General features: G+C 35.1%; 2 protein-coding genes and 1 long non-coding RNA gene across 3 annotated transcripts in view; 1 reads left to right on the forward strand and 2 right to left on the reverse strand.

The window, feature by feature from the left end:
* LOC127182827 (uncharacterized) overlaps positions 1–19,479 on the forward strand; it is a 34,288-nt gene extending 14,809 nt beyond the window's left edge. The window contains exons 6-11 of the long non-coding RNA XR_007829964.1: positions 4,744–4,838; positions 4,916–5,033; positions 6,668–6,820; positions 6,959–7,165; positions 10,979–11,156; positions 19,407–19,479. This is a non-coding gene — a long non-coding RNA (uncharacterized LOC127182827). The remainder of the gene's footprint in view (positions 1–4,743; positions 4,839–4,915; positions 5,034–6,667; positions 6,821–6,958; positions 7,166–10,978; positions 11,157–19,406) is intronic.
* Positions 1,272–15,056, reverse strand: naprt (nicotinate phosphoribosyltransferase). The gene is made up of 13 exons (XM_051138457.1): positions 14,679–15,056; positions 11,131–11,258; positions 10,970–11,052; positions 7,745–7,875; positions 7,500–7,615; positions 6,931–7,127; positions 6,691–6,831; positions 5,089–5,173; positions 4,934–5,014; positions 4,731–4,833; positions 4,467–4,624; positions 1,706–1,813; positions 1,272–1,616 (listed from the first exon to the last, which is right to left on the reverse strand). The coding sequence occupies exons 1-13, from the start codon at positions 14,914–14,916 to the stop codon at positions 1,530–1,532; spliced, it is 1,656 nt and encodes a 551-aa protein (XP_050994414.1). The 5' UTR covers positions 14,917–15,056; the 3' UTR covers positions 1,272–1,529.
* Positions 19,480–19,518: 39 nt separating the features above from the next.
* c20h8orf82 (chromosome 20 C8orf82 homolog) overlaps positions 19,519–22,680 on the reverse strand; it is a 3,813-nt gene continuing 651 nt past the window's right edge. Inside the window, exon 3 of the mRNA XM_051138460.1 lies at positions 19,519–20,096. Within this exon, the coding sequence (XP_050994417.1) occupies positions 19,630–20,096 (467 nt within the window). The 3' untranslated portion in view covers positions 19,519–19,629. The remainder of the gene's footprint in view (positions 20,097–22,680) is intronic.

Genomic DNA, 22,680 nt, shown 5'->3' on the forward strand with positions numbered 1-22,680 from the left:
AAAAATAAAAATATTTATAAATAGTGTATATGTATATACTATAATGACTTTTTTAACTTATATTTACTGATTTATTTACTAAAATCAAATAGTATGTTTTAAAATAGTTTTTATTATTTTTTTAAATATCAAAACTATAATAGTATAACAATGATACTAACATAATGATATGAAAAACAAATATGGCATGTTACCTTTTTAAATTTAATTTAGATTTACTATACAAATTTATATACAAAAAATGACTATTTATTTACTTATATTTGCTAATTTATTTACTAAAATCGAATAGTACTACATTTCAAAATTGTTTTTATTATTTCTGAAATATAAAAATGATACTAGTATAACAATGATACTAAAATAACAATGATATGAAGAACAAATATAGCATGTTACCTTTTTAAAATAAATTAGATTTACTATGTAAATGTATGTAGTAAAAATGACTATTTATTTACTTATATTTACTAATTTATTTACTAAAATCAAATAGTAGGCTACTACATTTTTAAATAGTTTTTTATTATTTTTGAAATATAAAAATGATACTACTATAACAATGATACTAAAATAACAATGATATGAACAAATATAGCATGTTACCTTTTTAAAATAAATTAGATTTACTATGCAAATTTATATACAAAAAATGACTATTTATTTACTTATATTTGCTCATTTATTTACTAAAATCGAATAGTAGTCTACAACATTTTTAAATGGTTTTTTATTATTTTTGAAATATAAAAACTATAATAGTATAACAAAGATACTAAGATAACAATGATATGAAGAACAAATATGGCATGTTACCTTTTTAAATTTAATTTAGATTTACTATGTAAATATAAGTAGTAAAAATGACTATTTATTTTCTTATATTTGCTTATTTATTTACTAAAATTGAATAGTACTACATTTTAAATGGTTTTTATTATTTTTAAATATAAAACTTTAATAGTATCACAATGATGCTAAAATAACACTGATAAGAACAAATATTGCATGTTACCTTTTTAAATTAAAATTAGCATTACTATGCACATTTATTTTAAAATGACTATATTTAATTATTTACTTATTTATATACTAAAATCAAATAGTACTACATTTTTAATTGTTTTTATCATTTTTAAATATAAAAACTATAATAGTATCACAGTAGTCCTAAAATAACACTATTTGTAATATGACTTTTAAATATAAAACAAAATACTTCAAGGTAGATCACAAGGGATTATAGGACAAAACATATTCATGAATCAGTTTTGTACATAAAATGTTTATTATGTTGTAAAACAAACAGTAAACACTCATTTTCATTACAACATTACTAATTTTATTAGTTAATTATTAGATACCAATACCATATTCAAAAGAATTTGTTAATGTTATTGGACCACAAAAAGCAGCACTGCTGAATCTGTTATTAGGACACTTGTATGGGAACCAGGGATTTTAAGGCACCTTTTCCATGGGATTTATTGTTTTTGACTTTGGTCTGGACTCTGTGTTTCGGCTCGGCTTCAGTTCGACAGCAGGAAGTTGCTGCCTTTACTGTTTCCTTTTGTGATATCAGACACCAGGGTGTGCAGCCGCTCTGATAAAGCCACCTTTAAAACAATGTTAAGAAACACTTTCAGTCTGCAATTGTCATTTCCAGTTACTAAAAGCATTCCAGTTACTGTTATTGTGAACTCACAGTGTAATCGTGCGGCTCTTGTAGTCTCTTGTGATGAGGATGCAGCGTTTGCAGGGAAATCTGTGCACGCTCACGACTCTCTGATGCACTGTTTAGAGGGAATGTGATCTGTCCACAAAGTGAGAAATATCAATTAAAGCAATAGTTTACCAAAAAATTAAGGATTCTGTCACTTGCCACCAATGGATGTGAATGGGTGCCGTCAGAATGAGAGACCAAACAGCTGATAAAAACATTGCAATAATCCACAAGTAATCCATACCACTCAAGTCCATCAGTTAACATGCTTTGAAGATGAAAGCTGTGTATTTTTCCTATAATCCATAATAACACTTCCTCCAGAGAAAAAAAGTGGTCTGGTCTGAATCAGGAGAGAAATCTGCACAGATCAAGCACCATTTACAAGCCAAAACAGCTCAAAAACAAGTACTTGAATTTGACTTTTTGAAACTTAAGGCCTGGAAAACCTTAGAAAATAGCAAGATTCCTAAAGAGGTACTTGAAAAATGCTTGAATTTTTGAAAGACAGTGCATCTATGAAATTAGTGTTTTATTTTGTCAATAAGTATATCTCTTCATACAAAATTCATGCAATTCAAAAAACAACATACTTTTTTTTGCTTATTTCAGTTAATGTACCAGTAGTAGTTCTGATGTGTCGTGTAAACACGGCTGTAGATGCAAAAAGAAGAACGGATGAATTGAATCAATTGAGTGAGTCATTTACGCTGGAACCGCTCCGATTGATTCAAACTCATGACTTTGATCATTCATTTCAAGCGATTCACTAGCAACAACCAGATTAAATTAAAAGAGACATTCATTTTCGATATGATTTTAAAAAGCACATATAGTGACGGATGAAACTCCGAATCAGTTAAACGTTCCGAAGTGCGCCAATCAGATTGTGTATTGTGAATCATTTGTTTCAGATTGGGACGAAATCACTAATCATTTTATTTAGATTGGAACGGGTTTGTAAATCATTTTGCGAATTGAAAGATTCAAATCAAATGATTTGCAACATGCACAGTTCCGATATACATCAAATGATTTGCAATCCGCGCTCTGAGTCCTGATCTGAAATGATGGTTCGGATTTAATGATTTTTAAAAGCATGTATAGTGAAACGGAGCATTTCGAAGCACTCAAAACGGATTGTGTATCGCGAATCATTTTATTAAGATCAGAAGTTCGGAGCGGGTTTGTGAATCATTTCGCAAAATGAATGATTCGCGATCCACGCTCCGAGTCCTGATCTGAAATGATGGTTTGTGAATCATTATTCAGATCAGCACTTCGCAAATCGCGAATCATTTGATTTAGATCGGACCTTTGGAGTGGGTTCACAAATCTTTTGCTTCGGAACATGAATCACGAATCATTTGATTTAGATCAGGACTTTGGAGTGGGTTTGCGAATCATTTGATTTAGATCAGAAGTTCGGCGTGGGTTCGTGAATGATTTTGCAAAATGAATGATTCGTGCTCTGCGCTCCGAGTCCTGATCTGAAATGATGGTTCGCGAATCATTATTCAGATCAGACCTTTGGAGTGGGTTCACAAATCTTTTGCTTCGGAGCATGAATCGCGAATCATTTGATTTAGATCAGGACTTTGGAGTGGGTTTGCGAATCATTTGATTTAGATCGGAACTTTGGAGTGGGTTCGCGAGTCTTTTGCTTCGAATCGCGAATCATTTGATTTAGATCAGAAGTTCAGAGCGGGTTCGTGAATCATTTCGCAAAATGAATGATTCGCGATCCACACTCCAAGTCCTGATCTGAAATGATGGTTTGTGAATCATTATTCAGATCGGGACTTCGGAGCGTGTATTGTGAATCATTTGATTTAGATCCGAACTTTGGAGCAGGGTCATGAATCTTTCGCTTTAGATTAAAACTTGAGAGTGTGTATTGCGAATCACTTGGTTTAGATCAAAACTTTGAAGCAGATTTGTGAATCTTTTGCTTTAGTTTGGAACTTCAGAGTGTGGAATGCAACTCATTCGATTTAGATCAAAACTTCAGAGTGGGTTTGCAAATCTTTTACTTAGTTTGGAACTTCAGTGCGGGTTCATGAATCATTTGTTTCAGATCAGAATTTCGAGCAATTTAGCAAATCTTTTTTTTTTTTTCTTAAACAGTAGAAAACATCAAACCATTAAGGCAGTACAGTTATAAAAACAAAACAAAGAAAAAATACACAAATACAGATCTCTTAAAAAAAATTTAACCTTTTACTGTAGTAAAAGTGTAGTATACTTTGTGATACTCACTTTTTATTACTATATTTTTATTTATTTATTTCTCTTTCTTTAGAATTTCAAATAGAAGACATACGTGAGATCTCTGATTGAAGTCCTTGAAAATCAAAAAAGTCCTTAAAAGTCAGTATGAACCCTAGAGACAACAGGAGATGGACTTTTTCACTAGAGGAAGTGTTATTATGGACTATTTTAGTTAAAAATATCTTAATGATGGATTTGTTTCAGCATTTGTCCTCCCAAGATGTTAACTGATGGACTGAAGTTGTGTGGATTACTTGTGATGTTTTTATGAGCTGTTTGGACTCTGATTCTGACGGCACCCATTCACATCCATTGGTGAGCGAGTGATGGAATGACACATTTCTACAAATCTGTTGAAGAAAGAAACTCATCTACATTTTGGATGGCCTTAGAGTGAGAATTTCATTTTTAGGTGAACTATTCTTTTAAAACAGATCAAAAATATTCATAGCATCCACTTGGCAGCATTTACCTGTCCACAGGTGAAGACATCCAAACGCAGACTGGTTACTTGAACCGGTGTGACCGTCTGAACTGCCTTGTTCAGTCCTAGAGGGAAGTAGTTTAGTGGGACGCCCGCTTTAGGAGCCGGTTCTTCTGACAGACAGATCAGATCCATCTGCGGATGACCTGCCAAACAGACGTTCATACGAACTCTGTATATCATAGAAATATTGTTCTTTTGAATTTCAGTAATGCATTAGTAAATGTTGGAATCAAACATGTAAATACTGACCGTCTGTGTCCAGAAGTCTATAGACAGACTTGCGTCCCGGCAGTGTGCTTTTCTCTGGATCTTCACTTATCTTCATTCTGGGACGACCTCTGACCTCTATCAGCTACAGTGAGTGAGTAATACAACCGTTTGCATCCATTAATAAAGCACTTCGTGTGAATTTTAATGTGATGTATATTTCACAGCTGGGAAACTCTTGGTACCTTATATACACACCCCAGAGAGGGCTGACGCGTGCACGTGACCAGATGAGTGCCCACTCCGACAACATCAATCTCATTATCCTGACACACACACAAACAGGTGATGAATGTCTTTATACTGTCTTTAGTTTATCTGTGATGTGAAGAGCTCTTACTTTCTTGTTGAGTTCAGCGAGACTCTGTTCAGAAATACTGTTTGTGCCGACGATGATAAGAGACTCAAACTGAGGAACGGAGAACCTGCAAACAGAGAAACGATAAATAAAATAGATACACAATGCATGTTTATTTTTTATTGAGGTTTAGTTTTTATTTTTATTAACGAAGTAAATGAAAATGAGAAATTCTGCCTTTGCAAATAGCTACAAAACAAAACAAATGTAAGTTATTTTATATTTTACTTTATTTTAGTTAATATTTTTATGGTTTTAGTTAATAATAACCATGGTAAAAACTTAAAACTTGAAATTAAAATAAAGCTGAACTTAAAATATTAAGATTAGATGAAAAAAAAAAAAAAAAATCAAATGTTGCCATGGCAACTAACTGAAATAAGCTTTAAAGCTAAACAGAAATATTTGTTTAAAAATGTAATAACAATAACAAAAGCACATAAAAACCTACTAAAACGTAAACCCAAATTAAAAAGCGTTAAATATATAAAAATAAATATTAAATAATAGCAATAATAGTAGTAGTAATAATACTAATAATAATAAATACACATTCCCATGTATTTTTATAATTGTTTTTATTTTTAAATAGTTCTGATTTTAAAAATAAAGTTCTGTTTTTGATTTTTTTTTTTTTTTTAATCACACAAAAAAAAAATCAGGTTAACATCCCTCTTTTACTTGCCACTTAAAACCATGTTCTGAAATGTAAATAAAGCTGAAATTAAATAAAATATAAAGATTAGATAAAAAAACTTAAACTTAAATGAAATGTTGCCTTGGAAAATATATATTAAAAAGTAATAAAAATAACAAAAGCACAAGAAAAAAAGTATAAAATATAAAAAAAATATGAACAGATAAATATTAATGTAAAAATATTAATTATTTATAATAAAATACATTATTAATTAATTTTAATATATTAAGTAATAATAATAATAATAATAACACAAATAAACATTCTGGTGTATTTCTGTATATTTTTTTATATATATATATTTTTTTAATATTTCAAATTTTTGAGAAATATATTTTTTTAAATGTTATTTTTCACACAAATCAGGATAACATTTTCCTTTCACTTTTTACTTAAACCAACATTAAAATGAAAATATAACTAATAAAATCTAAAATAAAATACACATTCTGGTTTTTTGTTTTGTTTTGTTTTGTTTTGATTTTTAATAGTTCTAATTTTTTAGGAAATACATTTTTTTTATTGGAATTATTTTTCACACAAATCAGGGTAACATCCTCCTTTCACTTTTCAGGTAAGCGCAAATTAAAATGATAATAAAATAAAATATAACTAATAACATATAAAATTAAAATAAATACAAATTAATTAATATTAAGTCATTTTGTTTTGTTTTTTTTTTTTCACATAAGCCCAAATTAAAATGAAAACTAAAAATATAAAATTTGAAACTAATTCAAAATAATAATAAACAGTATAAAATTATATATATATAAGCCCAAATTAAAATTAAAAATAACACTGACCCCAAGTATGAGTACAGTAGTAGTAAAATGCCTGTGTAATAATGTGTTATTATAGGTGGTCTGAAGGAAGCGTCTCACTGTTTGCTACATTCTTTAAAGATGCGCCGCACTTCCAGCGACTGCCTGCAGAGGTCCCCGCTGTCCAGCCTGACGCCCAGCGGCCGGTACTGCAGCTCACAAAGAGCCAAAGCCACGGCACAGAAACACGGTAAACCGCTACTGCAGCACAAACACAAAAACACACACATCAGTCAAACACATCCCACCTCACAACACTACTGTACTGATGTTCATATGTCTCTGGGAATAATGTCTTACCAGCTGACGCTATAGCTGTCAATCACAGGCAGGAAGTTTTGCGGGTATGCGATGGCGTAGGACAGGAAGGCCGCCAGTTCGCCCTCCCGAACGAGGTTCGTCTTTGACCCCAATAGCTGACAGACACGACCCAGCCAGCCTTTCACTAAACAGATGAAGTCAATAGGGTCACCACCACCGCCGCAGGGCGCCAGAGTCTGCATGACAAATCAACACATACGCTTTGTCATTTGAGGTCAGTAAAACACTTTTATTGCATTAAATTGATCAAAAGTGACAAAACATTCATTTCAAATAAATGCAGTTCTTTTGAACTTTCTATTCATCTGTGAATTCTAAAAAATAAAATTAGAATGATTTCTGACAGATCATGTGACACTGAAGACTGGAGTAATGATGCTGAAAATTCAGCTTTGATCACAGAAATAAATTAGAGTTTAATATATATTCACACAGAAAATATATATTTTAAATGTAATAAAATTTTAACCTTTTTAATGTATTTTTGATCAAATCTATATGTAAAAACAGAACAAACCACTGACATGTTTGGGTTCATTCACACCCACCTGTGGCCAAACCTCCTCCAGAGAAGAAAAGGAAGTGACGTAAGAGTGTGCCATGGTTCCCGCCACAGGAATGCCAAACAGACGGCCGGCGAGAGCGTTACTTGTCAAATCAAAACCTTGAAAAACAAAACAACAGTTGATTAAATAAAACAGAATAGACAATGACCGTACTTGACTTTTGAAGTCATCAATGGACTTGTCGTTCCAGATTCACTTCTAGATATTGTTGTTAATGCGTCACTCACCACCAATGTACGTGTATCGTGAGGCGGTCAGGCCTCCGTTGGGACCCTGAGCTCTTCTGAGCCCCATCTCCATTAATCTCCGCGTGGGACCTGCAGCCAAACGGAAACGAGCAGCGTTGCTACACACCAGACTGAGAGGAGAGAGAATTCATCAGCATACGGATGTAAACGCAATCAGCTGCAACAAAAACTAGAGGTTCCTGAGTCAGAGTCCTATTATTTATTTTTATTTATTTTTTTAAACAATCAAGCACCAATTACATTTTTAGGGCGAGAACTATTAGATATTTTTGATATTGCACATTTACATTTACTCATTTAGCAGATGCTTTTGTTCAAAGCGACAACAGGCAATTTATCATAAAGAGGCAAATAAACACAGTGCTTGTTGAATTATATTCATTGTAGTAAAAGAGTGTTAAATTCTAAAAGAAGTAAATACTACATTAAAATTAATTTAGATAATTTCCACAACATGACAAATAAAAGTACATAATCTAATTTTCTCTGCATGTGATGTTGAATCATCAAGCTCAATAATTCAGCCTTGTTACCAAAGTTATTTTAAGAAAACGTAATGACAAATGTTCTTTATCTGGTCAAGGCTATAATAGTTAAACTACAAAACTACACTGACCAAAATTCTATATGCAACTCAAAGATCTAAGACTTTTTCTATGTACACAAAAGGCCTATTTCTCTCAAATATTGTTCACAAATCTGTCAAAATCTGTTAGTCAGCACTTCTCCTTTGCCAAGATAATCCATCCACCTCACAGGTGTGGCATATCAAGATGTTTTTTAGACAGCATGATTATTGCACAGGTGTGTCTTAGGCTGGCCACAATAAAAGGCCACTCTAAAATTTGCAGTTTTACTGTATTGGGGGGGGGTCCGAAAACCAGTCAGTATCTGGTGTGACCATCATTTGCCTCATGTAGTTTGCATAGCGTTGATCAGGTTGTTGATTGTGGTCCACTCCTCTTCAATGGCTGTGCGAAGTTGCTGGATATTGGCAGGAACTGGAACACGCTGTCGTATACGCCGATCCAGAGCATCCCAAACATGCTCAATGGGTGACATGTCCGGTGAGTATGCTGGCCATGCAAGAACTGGGATGTTTTCAGCTTCCAAGAATTGTGTACAGATCTTTGCAACATGGGGCCGTGCATTATCATGCTGCAACATGAGGTGATGGTCGTGGATGAATGTCACAACAATGGGCCTCAGGATCTCGTCACGGTATCTCTGTGCATTCAAAATGCCATCAATAAAATGCACCCGTGTTTGTTGTCCATAACATACGCCTGCCCATACCATAACCCCACCGCCACCATGGGCCACTCGATCCACAACGTTGACATCAGCAAACCGCTCACCCACACGACACCATACACGCTGTCTGCCATCTGCCCTGTACAGTGAAAACCAGGATTCATCCGTGAATAGAACACCTCTCCAAAGTGCCAGACGCCATCAAATGTGAGCATTTGCCCACTTGAGTCGGTTATGACGACAAACCGCAGTCAGATCGAGACCTCGATGAGGACGACGAGCATGCAAATGAGCTTCCCTGAGACGGTTTCTGACAGTTTGTGCAGAAATTCTTTGGTTATGCAAACTGATTGTTGCAGCAGCTGTACGGGTGGCTGGTCTTAGACAATCTTGGAGGTGAATATGCTGGATGTGGAGGTCCTGGGCTGGTGTGGTTACACGTGGTCTGCGGTTGTAAGGCCAGTTGGATGTGCTGCCAAATTCTCTGAAACGCCTTTGGAGATGCACATTCAATTCACGGGCAACAGCTCTGCTGGACATTCCTGCAGTCAGCATGCCAACTGCACACACCCTCAAAACTTGTGACATCTGTGGCATTGTGCTGTGTGATAAAACTGCACATTTTAGAGTGGCCTTTTACTGTGGCCAACCTAAGGCACACTTGTGCAATAATCATGCTGTCTAATCAGCATCTTGATATGCCACACCTGTGAGGTGGATGGATTATCTCGGCAAAGGAGAAGTGCTCACTAACACAGATTTAGACAGATTTGTGAACAATATTTGAGAGAAATAGGCCTTTTGTGTACATAGAAAAAGTCTTAGATCTTTGAGTTCAGTTCAAAACAAAAGTGTTGCGTTTATAATTTCGGTCAGTGTTACACCATTAAAAAACATTTTTGTTACATGTAATAAATTTAATGTTAACTGAAATATATTAAACTGTTTTCCAAGACAACATTCCTCATTTTCATTTAACTTGATAAAAAAATAACTAAAAACAAAACTGAAATAAAAATGTATTTAAAAAAAAAAAGTACAAAAAAAAAAACAAAAACACAAAATTACTTAAACTTCAACTAAAATAAAAATGGAAAATACAAAAATAACATTTAAAATACTTTAAAAACTATAATAGTATCTCAAGAATACAAAAAAATATTTATTATTATTTATTGTCATAAAATATAGTTCTGTTTTTTAAATTAATTAAAAAAATATAAAAATGTATGTGTGTGTGTGTGTGTGTGTGTGTATATATATATATATATATATATATATACGCACATACACATTACATACACTGCCGTTCAGTAATATTGTGAAACATTATTGCAATTTAAAATAGTGGTTTTCTTATTTTAATATACTTTAAAATAAAATGTATTCCTGTGATGAAAACTGAATTTTTAGCATCATTACTCCAGTCTTCAGTGTCACATGATCCTTCAGAAATCATTCTAATATGCTGATTTATTATCAATGTTGGAAACAGTTGTGCTCATCTTTGATGAATTAAAATTTAAAAAGAACAGCATTTATTTACTTTTTATTAATTTAACACACCCTTAGAAAAGGTTGAAAGATAGAATATAATTTACTCACCCCAAACTTTGTTCGAATATAGCATATTAGAATGATTTCTGATTTCTGAAGGCTCATGTGACACTGAAGACTGGAGTAATGATGCCTGAAAATTCAGCTTTGATATATATATAAATTTTATGTTTAATTTGACTTTATGACCTGGACAAATAACATTGTTTTGAACATTGTCTCTTTTTGCAAAAATTTAACTTTCCAAAGCTAATTTTTACCCTGTTTATTCTGCCAGGTGATTTTAAACAAGCACACTGTCATTTAATCATTTTTTAATGCACAACTGCATTCAAGAAACTAATGAATGAATGTCATTTACAATGCTGTATTTTAAGTAACCGATTCATTTACCTGGCGTAGTTAACCAGGCAGAGCAGACTGGTCTCCAGCAGCTGAACCACAGCCAGCGGTCCGGATACTTCCAGAAGAGGAACCTGAACACATGAATCACAGTCAACAAGCTCTCGCAGAAGCGGATCAGATTACAGCTGACCTCTGAACCGCTCACATACTCTAGCGAACACCACCGATCCCTCAGGTACTGCTGACACAGACACAGACGAACAGTCCAGCTCCCTCAGATACGAGAAAAAAGCATCGTCTGTGCCCGCTGGGAGAACGGAGCGCAGATACTCCACATCTGAAACACACAAGATCATAAGGATGAGCTTAGTAAATAATACAGACATGAACAGACAGAATCTACAATGCACAGGACAGAAACATGAACTTTGCATGAATTTATCATGTTGCAACATGCAACTACTGACATGCATGTAAAGAAACAAAACACGGTCAAAAATGCTGTCTAATTAGGAAGTATACTAGGTTTAGCAATGCCCAAAAATTCAGCAGTCAGATCAAAAAGTACACCAAAAGCAGTCTATGTAGACAGCATATCAGGTGTTGAGATGCATGGGCAAAAAAAGCTGTTTGGGTAGGGAGCTCACTTTGTTTTAATACTATGCCCAACAACTGCAGTCTAGATAGGCAGCGTACTGGTTTACTGATGCATGCTCAACAGTTCAGTCTGCTTCATCAGATTGCAAGGTTTTTTTGTGGGAAGCATACTAGGTTTTGAAATGCATGACCGAAAAAGCTATTTGAGTAGGGAGCTCACTTGGTTTTAATGGTATCTACTTAGGCAGCATACTAATTTTTGAGATGCATGACCAACAAAAGCTACTTTAGCAGGGAACTTGTTTGCTTTTAAAACACATGCTAACAAATTATGTCTGGTTAGGCAGCAAACTAGGTTTAGTTATGCATATGCATCCCACAAAGCTTTTTAGGTATTTAGTTCACTAGGTTTTAAGACGAGTCAAAAGATGCTGTCTAGCTAAGTAGCATACTAGGTTTTGACATGCATGCCTAAAAAAGCTGTTTAGCTAGGTAGTTCACTAGGCAGCATACTAGGTTTTAAGATGCACGACCAAAAATTCAGTCTACTTGGTCAGATTATGAGTTTTTTTTTGTGGGAAGCATACTAGGTTTTGAAACGCATGACCAAAAAAGCTATTTGGGTAGGGAGCTCACTTGGTTTTAATACATATCCCCAACAAATGCTGTCTAGTTAGGCAGCATACTGGTTTAGTGGTGCATGCGCAACAGTTCAGGCCTCTTGATCAGACTGCAAGGTTTTTTTGGGTAGCACACTAAGTTTTGAGATGCATGACCAAAAAAGCTATTTGGGTAGGGAGCTCACTTGGTTTTAATGGTATCTACTTAGGCAGTATACTAGGTTTTGATGCATGACCAACAAAAGCTACTTTAACAGGGAACTTGTTTGCTTTTAAAACACATGCTAACAAATTATGTCTGGTTACGCAGCAAACTAGGTTTAGTTATGCATATGCATCCCACAAAGCTTTTTAGGTATTTAGTTCACTAGGTTTTAAGATGAGTCAAAAGATGCTGTCTAGCTAAGTAGCATACTAGGTTTTGACATGCATGCCTAAAAAAGCTGTTTAGCTAGGTAGTTCACTAGGCAGCATACTAGGTTTTAAGATGCATGACCAAAAATTCAGTCTACTTGGTCAGATTATGAGGTTTTTTTTTGTGGGAAGCATACTAGGTTTTGAGACGCATGACCAAAAAAAGCTATTTGGGTAGGAAGCTCACTTGGTTTTAATACATATCCCCAGGAAATGCTGTCTAGTTAGGCAGCGTACCGGTTCAGTGGTGCATGCAGTTCAGTCTACTTGATCAGATTGCAAGGTTTTTTTGGGTAGCACACTAGGTTTTGAGATGCATGACCAAAAAAGCTATTTGGGTAGGGAGCTCGCCTCGTTTTAATGGTATCTACTTAGGCAGCATACTAGGTTTAGCTATGCATATGCATCCCACAAAGCTTTTTAGGTATTTAGTTCACTAGGTTTTAAGACGAGTCAAAAGATGCTGTCTAGCTAAGTAGCATACTAGGTTTTGATATGCATGCCTAAAAAAGCTGTTTAGCTAGGTAGTTCACTAGGCAGCATACTAGGTTTTAAGATGCATGACCAAAAATTCAGTCTACTTGGTCAGATTATGAGTTTTTTTTTGTGGGAAGCATACTAGGTTTTGAAATGCATGACCAAAAAAGCTAATTGGGTAGAGGGCTCACTTGGTTTTAATGGTATCTACTTAGGCAGCGTACTAGGTTTTGAGATGCATGACCGTAAAAGCTATTTGGGTAGGGAGCTCACTTGGTTTTAATACATATCCCCAACAAATGCTGTCTAGTTAGGTAATGTACTGGTTTAGTGGTGCATGCTCAACAGTTCAGTCTACTTGATCAGATTGCAAGGTTTTTGTGGGAAGCATACTAGGTTTTGAAATGCATGACCAAAAAAGCTAATTGGGTAGGGAGCTCACTTGGTTTTAATGGTATCTACTTAGGCAGCATACTAGGTTTTGAGATGCATGCTGAAAAAGCTGTTTAGGTAGTTCACTAGGTTATAATGCATATGCCCAACACATGCCATTTAGTTAGGCAGCATACTAGGTTACTAGGTTTAGTGATGCATGACCAAAAATTCAGTCTACTTGATCAGATTACAAGATTTTCGTGGGCAGCATACTAGGGTTTTGAGATGCATGACCCAAAGTGCTGTTTGGTTAAGGAGCTAACTTGGTTTTAATACATATGCCCAACACATGCCATCTAGTTAGGCAGCATACTAGGTTTTATAGCACATGGCCAAAATGCTATATAGGGCTCTAACTAGGTTTTAAGACACATGCATAATCAGTGCTGTCTGGTTAAGCAGCGTTCTTAAGTAGCCTACTGAGATGCATGACCCCCCCAAAAAAAAAAAAAAGCTGTTTGCTTGGTTTTAAGACACAGACCTAACAAATGCTGTCTAGTTAGGCAGTAAACTAGGTTTAGTTATGCTTAACAAAGCTTTTTAGGTATTTAGTTCACTAGGTTTTAAGACATGTGTCAAAAGATGCTTTCTAGCTAAGTAGCATACTACGTTTTGACATGCATGCCTAAAAAAGCTGTTTAGCTAGGTAGTTCACTAGGCAGCACACTAGGTTTCGTGATGCATGACCAAAAAAAGCTGCTTAGTTAGGGAGCTTATTCTGTGTCCAATAAATGCTGTCTAGGTAGGCAGTGTACTAAGTTTTGAGGTGCAAGACCAAGAAATTTGGATAGGGTGCTAAACTGGTTTTAAAACGTATGCCCAAACAAATGTTGTCTAGTTAGGCAACATACTAAGCTTAGTCATGCACGTTCAAAAAATTCAGTCGACATGATCAGACCTCAAGGTTTTGAAATGCATGCCCAAAAAAGCTATTTAGATGGTTGGGCATCAGGTTTTAAGAGACATATGCCCAACAGATGCTGTCTAGCTAAGCAGCATACTAAGTACAGAGCTGAATGCCTCCCAAAAATCTCTTTAGTCAGCTCACTAAGTTTTAAAACTTATACCAGATGCTATGCAGCATACAAGGTTTTGGACCCTAGTTTGTTTTAAGACAAATACACAAAAATGTAGTGTGCTTGGGCAGCATACTAGGATTTGAGACACATGCTAAGTAGGCACCTTACTAAAGTTATGTCACACAGTAAACTCACCATCATCTGAGAAAGTGAAGTTCTGTAGGAACAGCAAACAGTCGCTGAGACCCGCAAAGAGCGAAAACCCTCCACCAAACGGGTTATCGCGGAAAAACAGTTCGAACACGGCCGGCTCGTTGTGTCTGCCCGCTCGCCAGTACGCGTACGCCATGGTGAACTGGTACAGATCCGTGAGCAACGGCGGAACCTGGTTGAGCACGGAGCTCAGCGCTTCATTTTCCTCACATGTCGCCATTTTCCAGTTCAGTTCATCAGGTTGTTCCCTGTTAAGTTTCCTTCAGTATTCCTCGTCCCCCACCATGCTCACGTGTAACCGGGTGACCCTTTACACAGTTACATGATTCGTACTAGTATTCAGTCTCCGCCCTACTACCATCATGTGTTCCTCAATCACTGCTGTGTTTGTAAACTGTTAAGAGGTTTGACACCCTGACTGTATGACTATGCTGATATTATCAAGACATTTACAGCTCCTTAGATTGTAAATCATTAAACTTTATTTGAACGCCAAGAATTGGTACATTGCCAAAGTATTAGTAAACATAATAAACGCAGAATTGGTACATTGCCAAAGTATTAATAAATTTAATAAACGTAATTTTTTACTGTAATAGCCAAGTGCTTGTCTACTTAGTTGAGTTGTTTTGAACTTTACATATTCTATAACATTAAGTCCCAAACGTAGTGGTTAAACGAAGACCATAGGTAATTAAAACATGGAGACGGGATAAAATAAGATGATGAGATGAGAGATAATACTATATATTTAAATGTTTATGCGTTCTCTCGCACTTCTCCAAGAAATGTTTGCGTCGCTTGCGAAACCTTACGTTTTCTCGCAAAAGAATTGCGTTCCACTGAAAAAACTTTGCATTTGATCTCAAAACCTGAAAAACGAATTATTGCGTTTCCGCAATGAACTTTGCATTGCTCTCTAAACGTTGCGTTCTTTGGTAAAAGTGTTGCGCTCCCCAAGAAACTTTGCATTTTCTCACAAAATAATTGCATTACACCGAAATACTTTGTATTTGATCTCAAAACCAGAAAAACTTTGAACTTCGCATTGCTCTCAAAACTTTGCATTCACTTTGCGTTCCCCAGTAAATTTACATTCAGTCTCAAAACCAGAGACGTTTTCGTTTTTTCGCAAAAGTATTGCGTTTCCGCAATGCTCTAAAAACATAGTTTTCTCGCAAAAGAATTGGGTTCCACTAAAAACTTTGCATTCGCTCTCAAAACCAGAAAAAAAACATGTTCGTTCTTTCGAAAAAGTATTGCATTTCTGCGGTAAACTTCTCATCGCTCTCAACACGTATTTTCTCGCAAAAGAATTGCATTCCGCCGAAACACTTTGCATTTTATCTCAAAACCAGAAAAACTTTTAACTTCGCATTGCTCTCAAAACTTTGCATTCTCTTTGCGTTCCCCAGTAAATTTACATTCAGTCTCAAAACCAGAGAGACGTTTTCGTTTTTTCGCAAAAGTATTGCGTTTCCGCAATGTTCTCAAAACATAGTTTTCTCGCAAAAGAATTGCGTTCCACTGAAAAACTTTGCATTCGCTCTCAAAACCAGAAAAACGTTTTCTTTCTTTCGCGTTTCCGCAATGAACTTTGCATTGCTCTCTAAACGTTGCATTTTCTTGTAAGAGTTCCCCAATAAACAACTGCGTTCCAACGACAAACTTTGCATTTGATTTCACAAGCAGAGAGACAATTTTGTTCATTCGCAAAATTAATGTTTCCACAATGAACTTCGCATCACTCTCAAAGTGTAGTTTTCTCATAAAAGCGTTGCGTTCACTGACAAACTTTGCATTTGATCTCAAAAACCGGAGAATGAACTTTGCATTGCTCTCAAAACGTTGCGTTCTCTGGTAAAAGTGTTGCGCTCCCCGAGAAACTTAGCAGTTTCTCACAAAATAATTGCATTACACCGAAACACTTTGTATTTGATCTCAAAACCAGAAAAACGTTGAACTTCGCATTGCTCTCAAAACTTTGCATTCTCTTTGCGTTCCCCAGTTAATTTGCATTCACTCTCAAAACCAGAACATTCCATTACAGATTTGCGCAAAACTTTGACGATATTATATAAATGTCGATAAAAAAAGTATTGCGAAATGACAACGTTTCCATTAACCGATGTTATGCGACTAAAACGTAATTTGTTCCTCTCGCGATAAGTCATGGTAACGGATTTTGGTGGGATTTGGACGCATTTTGGCGTTGCAGATGAGTGCAGCGTACACAGTAGCATTAATATTTCAGGGAAAGCTGCTTATACTTGAGAACGGCTACGTGTGAAGTGTTTCTTGGAGTTTATAGTACATTGAAGAATGATCATATGCCTTTTTACATGTGCCATGCGACCTGTAAATACGATAAAGCCGTTTCCATTGCAGTTTTGCGAAATATTCCTTTTTCGAATTGCCTGAAAAACCACCTCATGCAAGCGTCAAAACGTTTTTGCGATATATGGGAGTTTTTGCGAAATTGACGCGTTTCCATTAGGCGTATTTTCAATTCGCAATTTCAATTTGTGCACCTTTAAGGGTAATGGAAATGCGCCTAGTGAGACATTTTTGTTCTTTCGCAAAAGTACTGCGTTTCCGCAATGAACTTCACGTCGCTCTCAAAACAGTTTTCTCATAAAAGTATTGTGTTCTCTGAGAAAGTTTGCATACGATCTCAAAACCAGAAAAAATTTTTTCGTTCTTTCGCAAAAGTATTGCATTTCTGCAGTAAACTTCTCATCGCTCTCAAAACGTAGTTTTCAGCAAAAGAATTGCATTCCGCCGAAACACTTTGCATTTTATCTCAAAACTATAGTCTCTATAGAGACGCTTTTGTTCTTTTGCAAAAGTAATGTTTCCACGATGAACTTCGCGTCACTCTCAAAATGTAGTTTTCTCGTAAAAGAATTACATTTTACCGAAACACACTGCATTTTGATCTGAAAACCAGAAAAAAATGTCGTTCTTTTGCAAAATTATTATTTTTGCAATGAACTTTGCATTGCTCTCAAAACTTTGCATTCTCTTGTAAAAGTTCCCCAATAAAAAACTGCGTTCCAACGAGAAACTTTGCATTTGATGTCAAAACCAGAGAGACAATTTTGTTCTTTCGCAAAATTAATGTTTCCACAATAAACTTCACATCACTCTCAAAGTGTAGTTTTCTCATAAAAGCATTGCGTTCCCTGACAAACTTTGCATTTGATCTCAAAAACCGGAGAATGAACTTTCCATTGCTCTCAAAACGTTGCGTTCTCTGGTAAAAGTGTTGCATTTTCTCACAGAATAATTGCATTACACCGAAACACTTTGTATTTGATCTCAAAACCAGAAAAACGTTGAACTTCGCATTGCTCTCAAAACTTTGCATTCTCTTTGCGTTCCCCAGTTAATTTGCATTCAGTCTCAAAACCAGAGAGACGTTTTGGTTTTATCGCAAAAGAATTGCGTTTCACTGAAAAACTTTGCATTTGATCTCAAAACCAGAAAAACGAAGTATTGCATTTTCGCAATGAACTTTGCATTGCTTTCTAAACGTTGCGTTCTTTGGTAAAAGTGTTGCGCTCTCCTAGAAACTTCGCATTCGCTCTCAAAACCAGAAAAACATTTTTGTTCTTTCGCGTTTCCGCAATGAACTTTGCATTGCTCTCAAAACTTTGCATTCTCTTGTAAAAGTTCCCGAATAAACAACTGCGTTCCAACGACAAACTTTGCATTTGCTCTCAAAACCAGAGAAAAATGATTTTTTTGTTCTTTCGCAAAAGTATTGCGTTTCCCAGGCAAACATTAAGTTCGCTCGCAAAATCATTGAAATATAATTTTTACTGCTTATCATATTATTTCCATCATAAAGGTTTTGCGACTGAAGGCAAAATTTCTTGAGGAAACGCAGACGATTTGCAATAGAACACAAAAACATTAAAACATATCTTTTGTTAGTTTTTCCCAAAATATAATATATAAAATAATCTTGTCTTTTCCTATCACCTAAAATATTGAAGACCCGTTATTTAACGTAATAATTTGACAAAACATCTACATATTCATGTTTACACAGGTAAACAAATAATCATCTTTTTAAACTAGGAGTTTTATTTAGATTCAGATTTTTTTAAATGATGAGCTTTACATCAACTCAAAGTCCCCAGAGGTTTAGGAAACCCTGTTTTATCCGCCTATGGGCGAGACTTCCGGTTCATTAGCCGTTATAGGGAAATAACCAGAAGAACAACATTGCACAGTAAACAGTACAACTGCTTGGACTACAAATCAGTGTGTTCATAATTAAGATAATACATTAAAATAATATGGTAAGACACCAGTTTGCAATACCAAGTAGCAAAGGGAGCTGTTTTGCACAGCTAAAAATACAGTAGTTGGAAGCGGATGAGATCGGAAACCAGACCCATAAAATTTACAAATGGCTGCGCCGGCTCTTATGGGAAAAATAAGGTGGACAATAATAGTAAAGCCATCAAAATAATAAAATAACACACATTCAAACTCTCTAGTGTGACTCAGATGAAAACTTTTATTTTTTTTCCAAATCCATTGGATGATTTTTAAAGCACTATTAAAGGAGGAATTTGTTGGTTTGACACCTATAGATGCTTTTCCTTCTCCATCCACTGCCATAATACACACTAGCGGGTATGTTAAGCTTGTGTGTATATGATTTAGTGTTTCTGTGTTTTGTGTGTGTGTATTTAGGTGATCAACTGCATTCATACACATGTATATAGCATGGAGGAAATGGACATTCGGATTTGGGAAAAAACAAGGGTGAGTAAATTATTTTTATATGAAATCAGACAAGCCATAAGACCTGACATATACATTTATTTTCTCACTATGTTCAGAATATACATTATACATAAATATACATTAATCCCAGTAGGATTTTAATGGTCACTATCTTTGTCAGTTGACAGAATCACTGCAGCTTCACACATTCATCTTTTTGAACAGGAAAATGTTTGGCCAGCTCATTCGTTAGAGTGTGTCGACACCCCGCCCATATGAAATGACTAGGCTGTCCCGTGCTCTCCTGACCCGTGGCGTACTCAAAGTGAGCGCTCAGCTCTATGGCCAGCGCAGACCGTACCAACCCCATGCCTCCTCCCCGCTCCGGTCCGGGATGGTACACTCTACCGCTGACCGGGTGCATGAAGAGAGATTCTGGGCGGAACGGAACGGTGAGTTTGGCTCCGCCTCCACAGTATGACAGACGCTCATCATGCCCCGCCTCCGATAACAGGTGCGTGAAAACAACGGGCCGATCGTCACAGCGAAGGAAGTTGCGCTCGCGTCCGCAGAGCGAGAGGAAGGGGAAGTCCTGTTCGTATCGGCCGCTCTGGTTGACTTTCAGACGGTTGAAGAAGAAAACCAAGAAGTGCTGGTCTAATAGAAAGAGACAGAGATAGAAAGCAAGTGGCTTTTGAGTTTTTGGAGTTATTATTAAGTAAATAATGTACAATTCAAGATATAAAAGAGTTACAGTGCCCTCCGCTAATATTGGCACCCTTGGTAAATATGAGCAAAGGTGGCTGTAAGAATAAATCTGCATTGTTTATCCTTTTAAACTTTCAATCAAAAAATTCACAATATTCTAACCTCTCATTTAAGTAAAACCATGGAAAGCAGGGGGAAAATCTCTTTATGAAATAAATGTTTTTCTGTAGTTCATGTTGACCACAATTATTGGCACCCAATTATTGCAACGTCCTTTATTCAAGATAACAGCTCTGTGTTTTCTTCTTTAATGCCTGAAGAGTTTGGAGAACACCTGACAAGAGATCAGAGACCATTCCTTCATACACAAACTCTTCAGATCCTTTAGTTTCCCAGCTCCATGCTGGTGCTTCTTCTCTTCAGTTCACCTCACGCATTTTCTATAGGGTTCAGGTCATGGCAGAATTCATTTTATGCTCAGTGACACATTTTTGTGTTGATTTTGATGTTTGATTTGGATCACTATCCTGATGGAAGATCCAACCACAGCTCATTATAGAACTTCTAACAGATGCAGTCAGGTTTACATTTTTTATCTGTTGGTATTTGCTAGAATCCATGATGCCATGTATCTGAACAAGATGTCCAGGACCTCTGGCAGAAAATAAGCCCACAACATTAAAGATCCAGCAGTGTATTTAACCGTGGGCATGGGGTACTTTTTGTACCAAACCTATCTTGAGTGTTTGCTGCCAGAAAGCTCTTTTTTTTAGTTTCATCTGACCACAGAAGCCAGTCCCATTTGAAATTCAAGTTGTGTCTGACAACTGAATATGCTGTTTTTGGATGAGCAGGGAGGATTTTTCTTAAAACCCTCCTGAACAACATGCGGTGACGTAGGGGCTGTTTGAATTTTTTTTTTTTAGTCTTTCGGCCCCAAGACTCAACTAATCTCTGCAATTCTCCTACTGTGATCCTTGGAGAGTCTTTGGACACTTAAACTCTCCTCCTCACCATGCATTAGGACGATATAGACGCACGTCCTTTTCCAGGCAGATTTGTAACATCTTTAGTTGATTGGAATTCTTAATTATTGTCCTAATGATGGAAATTGGGATTTTCAATGCTTTAGTTCTTTTCTTACAGCCACTTTCTATTTTGTGAAGCTCAACAATCTTGTTCTGCACATCAGAACTATATTATTTGGTTTTATTCTTTATGGATGATTAAGGAAATTTGGCCTTTGTGCTCCTCATATTTATAATCCTGTGAAACAGGAAGTTATTGCTGGACAATATCATACTCCTAGTCATTCTAGTGTGCTAAAAAAAATGCAAATATGAATGGGAATATACTTCAGAGATATTTTACTCATTATAATTTCTAAGGGTGCCAATAATTGTGCCCAACATGCATATGAGAAAAACATTTATTTCATAACGTAAGTTTCCCCCCACTTTTAATTGTTTTACTTCAATGAAAGGTTAGCATTTTGTGAATTTTTTAAATGTAAGATCATAAAGATAAACAAAGCAGATTTATTTTCATAGCCCTCTTTGCTCATATTTACCAAGGGTGCCAATATTAGGGGAGGGCACTGTAAATGAAACAGAGTTATTATAGTTAACTAAAATAGAAACTAAAATTAAAACCAGTGAACAAACAAACAAACATCAGCTGAAATAAAATATAAAAAATATTTTATTTCAGCAGCATTTCTCATTTTAATTTAGTTTAACTTGATGTTTAAAATAACTAAAATTAAAATAAAAATAATAACAAAATGATATGGACATTAAAAAAAAACTGACAAAAACACAAATCAAACTGATTAACTAAATTTTAAATAAACACACACACACACACACACACACACACACACATACATACATATACATACATATATATATATATATATATATATATATATATATATATATATATATATATATATACACCTTTTTGTTTTGTTTTTACCTATAAAAATGAACAGAAGTATTAGTTGCCAATTACAGTCGTACGTTAAAATAAAAACTGTTACTTGTACTTTACAACACAATAATATAATAAAAAATAATAAAACTATATAGACACAAAAAAAACAGCTGTAAAAATGACAAAAACACAAATTAAAATGACTAAAACTTTAACTAAAATTTAAATAAAAACTGAAAATGGATTTTAAAAAGTTACTCTATAAAAATGAACAGAAATTCTAGTTGCCAATATACGTACTGTAAAATAAAAACTATATAATATTTATATAATATAGAATATTTGATAATAATAATTGAATATTTAATAATTATAATAATAATTGTGAACAATAACACAATTCATAATACTAATATTTATGTAATAAATTCATTTTGAAACATTTAAATCCTCAGGCTTATATTTTATTTTATTAAATTATTTTATTTAAATTTCCAATACGTTTTCATTGTTGTTGTTGGGTCTTTTTTTATTTCATTAGCTTTTCATCTCACAAATCTATTTTTTCAAACCCTGTCATGGGTTATTACTATGGTAA

The sequence above is a fragment of the Labeo rohita genome, chromosome 20, assembly GCF_022985175.1.
Source record: "Labeo rohita strain BAU-BD-2019 chromosome 20, IGBB_LRoh.1.0, whole genome shotgun sequence".
Taxonomy (NCBI): domain Eukaryota; kingdom Metazoa; phylum Chordata; class Actinopteri; order Cypriniformes; family Cyprinidae; genus Labeo; species Labeo rohita.